The sequence below is a fragment of the Frankliniella occidentalis genome, unplaced genomic scaffold (assembly GCF_000697945.3).
Source record: "Frankliniella occidentalis isolate FOCC.00 unplaced genomic scaffold, Focc_3.1 Scaffold451, whole genome shotgun sequence".
NCBI lineage: Eukaryota > Metazoa > Arthropoda > Insecta > Thysanoptera > Thripidae > Frankliniella > Frankliniella occidentalis.
The window spans coordinates 82,958-85,241 of record NW_026267569.1 but is presented as its reverse complement, the minus strand read 5'-3'; the positions used below and the strand labels follow the sequence as shown (position 1 = coordinate 85,241).

General features: G+C 42.7%; 1 protein-coding gene across 1 annotated transcript in view; it reads left to right on the top strand.

Annotated features, from left to right (window-relative positions):
- The first annotated feature begins 7 nt into the window (after positions 1-7).
- The window catches only part of LOC127751362 (uncharacterized), a 6,570-nt gene continuing 4,293 nt past the window's right edge, over positions 8-2,284 (top strand). The window contains exons 1-3 of the mRNA XM_052274829.1: positions 8-492; positions 573-803; positions 911-1,171. Of these exons, the coding sequence (XP_052130789.1) occupies positions 180-492; positions 573-803; positions 911-1,171 (805 nt within the window). The 5' untranslated portion in view covers positions 8-179. The remainder of the gene's footprint in view (positions 493-572; positions 804-910; positions 1,172-2,284) is intronic.

Sequence of the window (2,284 nt, the reverse complement as noted above, 5' to 3'; positions counted from 1 at the left end):
TTTTTAAAATAATAAATTATATGGAGCGAGAATTATCAAAGGCGCTAACCTCTGAACTCCACCAATAATTTAGCGCCTTTCCTGAGGCGTTAAACCTTAGTGCCTTTTCTAAGGCGGCAAACTTTAATAGCGCCTTTTAAAGGCGTTCTTTAACGCCTTTGTTTTACCAGTGTAAGGAGATGAGCTCCCTAAATATTGCACCGATAGGGGACAGATGTTTCACAACATTAAGGAAGCTCGTGGCAGTGGCTGCGCTCCCATCAACCCATATACAAGAGGCAATTAATATTCTAAGGCCACACTCGGAAGGCACCATGTACTCACCACTCCTTGGTCGTGTTCAGAGTGTTTGGATTGACGGAGGCGGGCCAGAGTGGTTCAGCTGCTCCAATACAAGAGCTGGGTGTGATGCGGCGCTCCTTCACCTGGCGACTTTGCTTATGAAGGAACTAACGACTGGGCATCCCCGGCCCACAGCCTGGCAGTTCATTGGTGTGTCTCGAAACAGTACAATGTGGACTATTTGTTCTTTCTTCCTGTCTTTTGGACTAATGCGACCTGTCCCTTTTCAGTGGGCATGAGGAATGCTGATTTCAAAGTGAAAGTAGCTGCCGACAATAATGGTCCCAGGCGAGCAAGACCCAATTTAAGGGCAGATGTTCAAGGCACATTCTTGCGCAACCTTGTCACACAAGTGCAGTCGGACGCACTTCCTTTGCCCAGCTTCATGGATAGGGGAGAGGTTGTTTTGAAGGCCATGGTGAAGGGTTGTCAGGCTATCACCTTCATGAGGGGAAATCACAGTAAGGATTCCCCGTTTGTTTTGTTTCAGTGCTGTCAATTTTAGTTCACAAAATTATAGTTTGAGGAGCTGTTTGTTTAAATCCTAAAGTGGTGCTTTGTTTGGCAGACAATGCGGCTGCACCTCCTGTGGCACCTGCTGCTGTGCCAATGCAAGCTGCAGTCCCACAAGCTGATGCACCTGTTCCAGCTGCAGGACTTCAACCAGCTCCACACCAAGCAGCTGCAGCTGTCGCACCCATGGATCTTCCAGTCCAACAAGCTGCTCCTGTTCCAGCTGCAGGACTTGAACTAGCTCCACACCATGCACCTGCAGCTGTCGCACCCATGGATCTTGTCACGGTAGAGCAGGGGTGGTGGCACACAAAAGGCAGAAATATTTTGGCTAAGTCTCTCAGGTGGTTGGATTAGTGATTGACTTTTTAAATTAAATTGATGTGGGCGCCAGGCCAGCAAAATTAAGGTAAAGATGGGTCTTGAATTTGATAAGATTTATGCCGGCCATCAATCACTGAAGATTTTATAATAATTTTATAAAACTATTGAATATTTTATACACTTCTATTTTATTTTAAAGTATTGAGTCGAGCAATGAGAAAGAAACAAGTATCAATTTATATAGAACATTCAAACGTGGTGCTCGAACCCACTAATCAAATCAAACAAGAACAATATCATACAAAATGATCATACAGGAATAATACTCAAATTGAACACAATTCACACTCAAAATTATACACAAAACATTTTAACAACAGTTACACTACTAATTAAACATCAGCAGATCTATACAATATATACTGACAGTAAGCATATACCACAATTAAACATCAATATACATACAATTAGACACTTTCAATAAACATTCACAATAGCCATATTTAAACAAGCGACAAGCCAATACTTTAAGGAAACTTTTCCGCAAAGAGCATAATGAAATTACATCCACAATAATACAAGAATTATAGCCATGATTCGAAACAAATGCAAACACCAATAGATTTAAATAAACAATTGTAACATACCAGGATACCTAAAACCAAACCATTTTGACTGACAGATAACACAAGATTAGAAACGCAAAAGTAGCGTAATAAAACACTCTCAAAATATTTGAGTATATCAGAACTCGCTGACCACACTTTGCAATATTCATGACACAGTCGAAGGAGGAACAGACACTCTCGTGAACATTGAAGTACAACCACAGACAAAACGTGGACAAAACAACCATTCTCATGTCGACACTTCACATAACACAGTAATCATCATAACACCATACACAGGGTGAAAAAACAACAAGGAGAACAAACTGCGTTAGACTGGTCATAGGAAATCAGAGGGTCAAATGGCAGGCAGGTACAGGCGTATGAGTTTCATGGTTACAATGCAAACAAGCAGGCCCGCCCTTCCGCCAAACGGAGTTGCCAGCTCCACTTCGCTGCGCCGGCAACTCCGTTCGGCAGGGGCCGGGCCTGCTTGG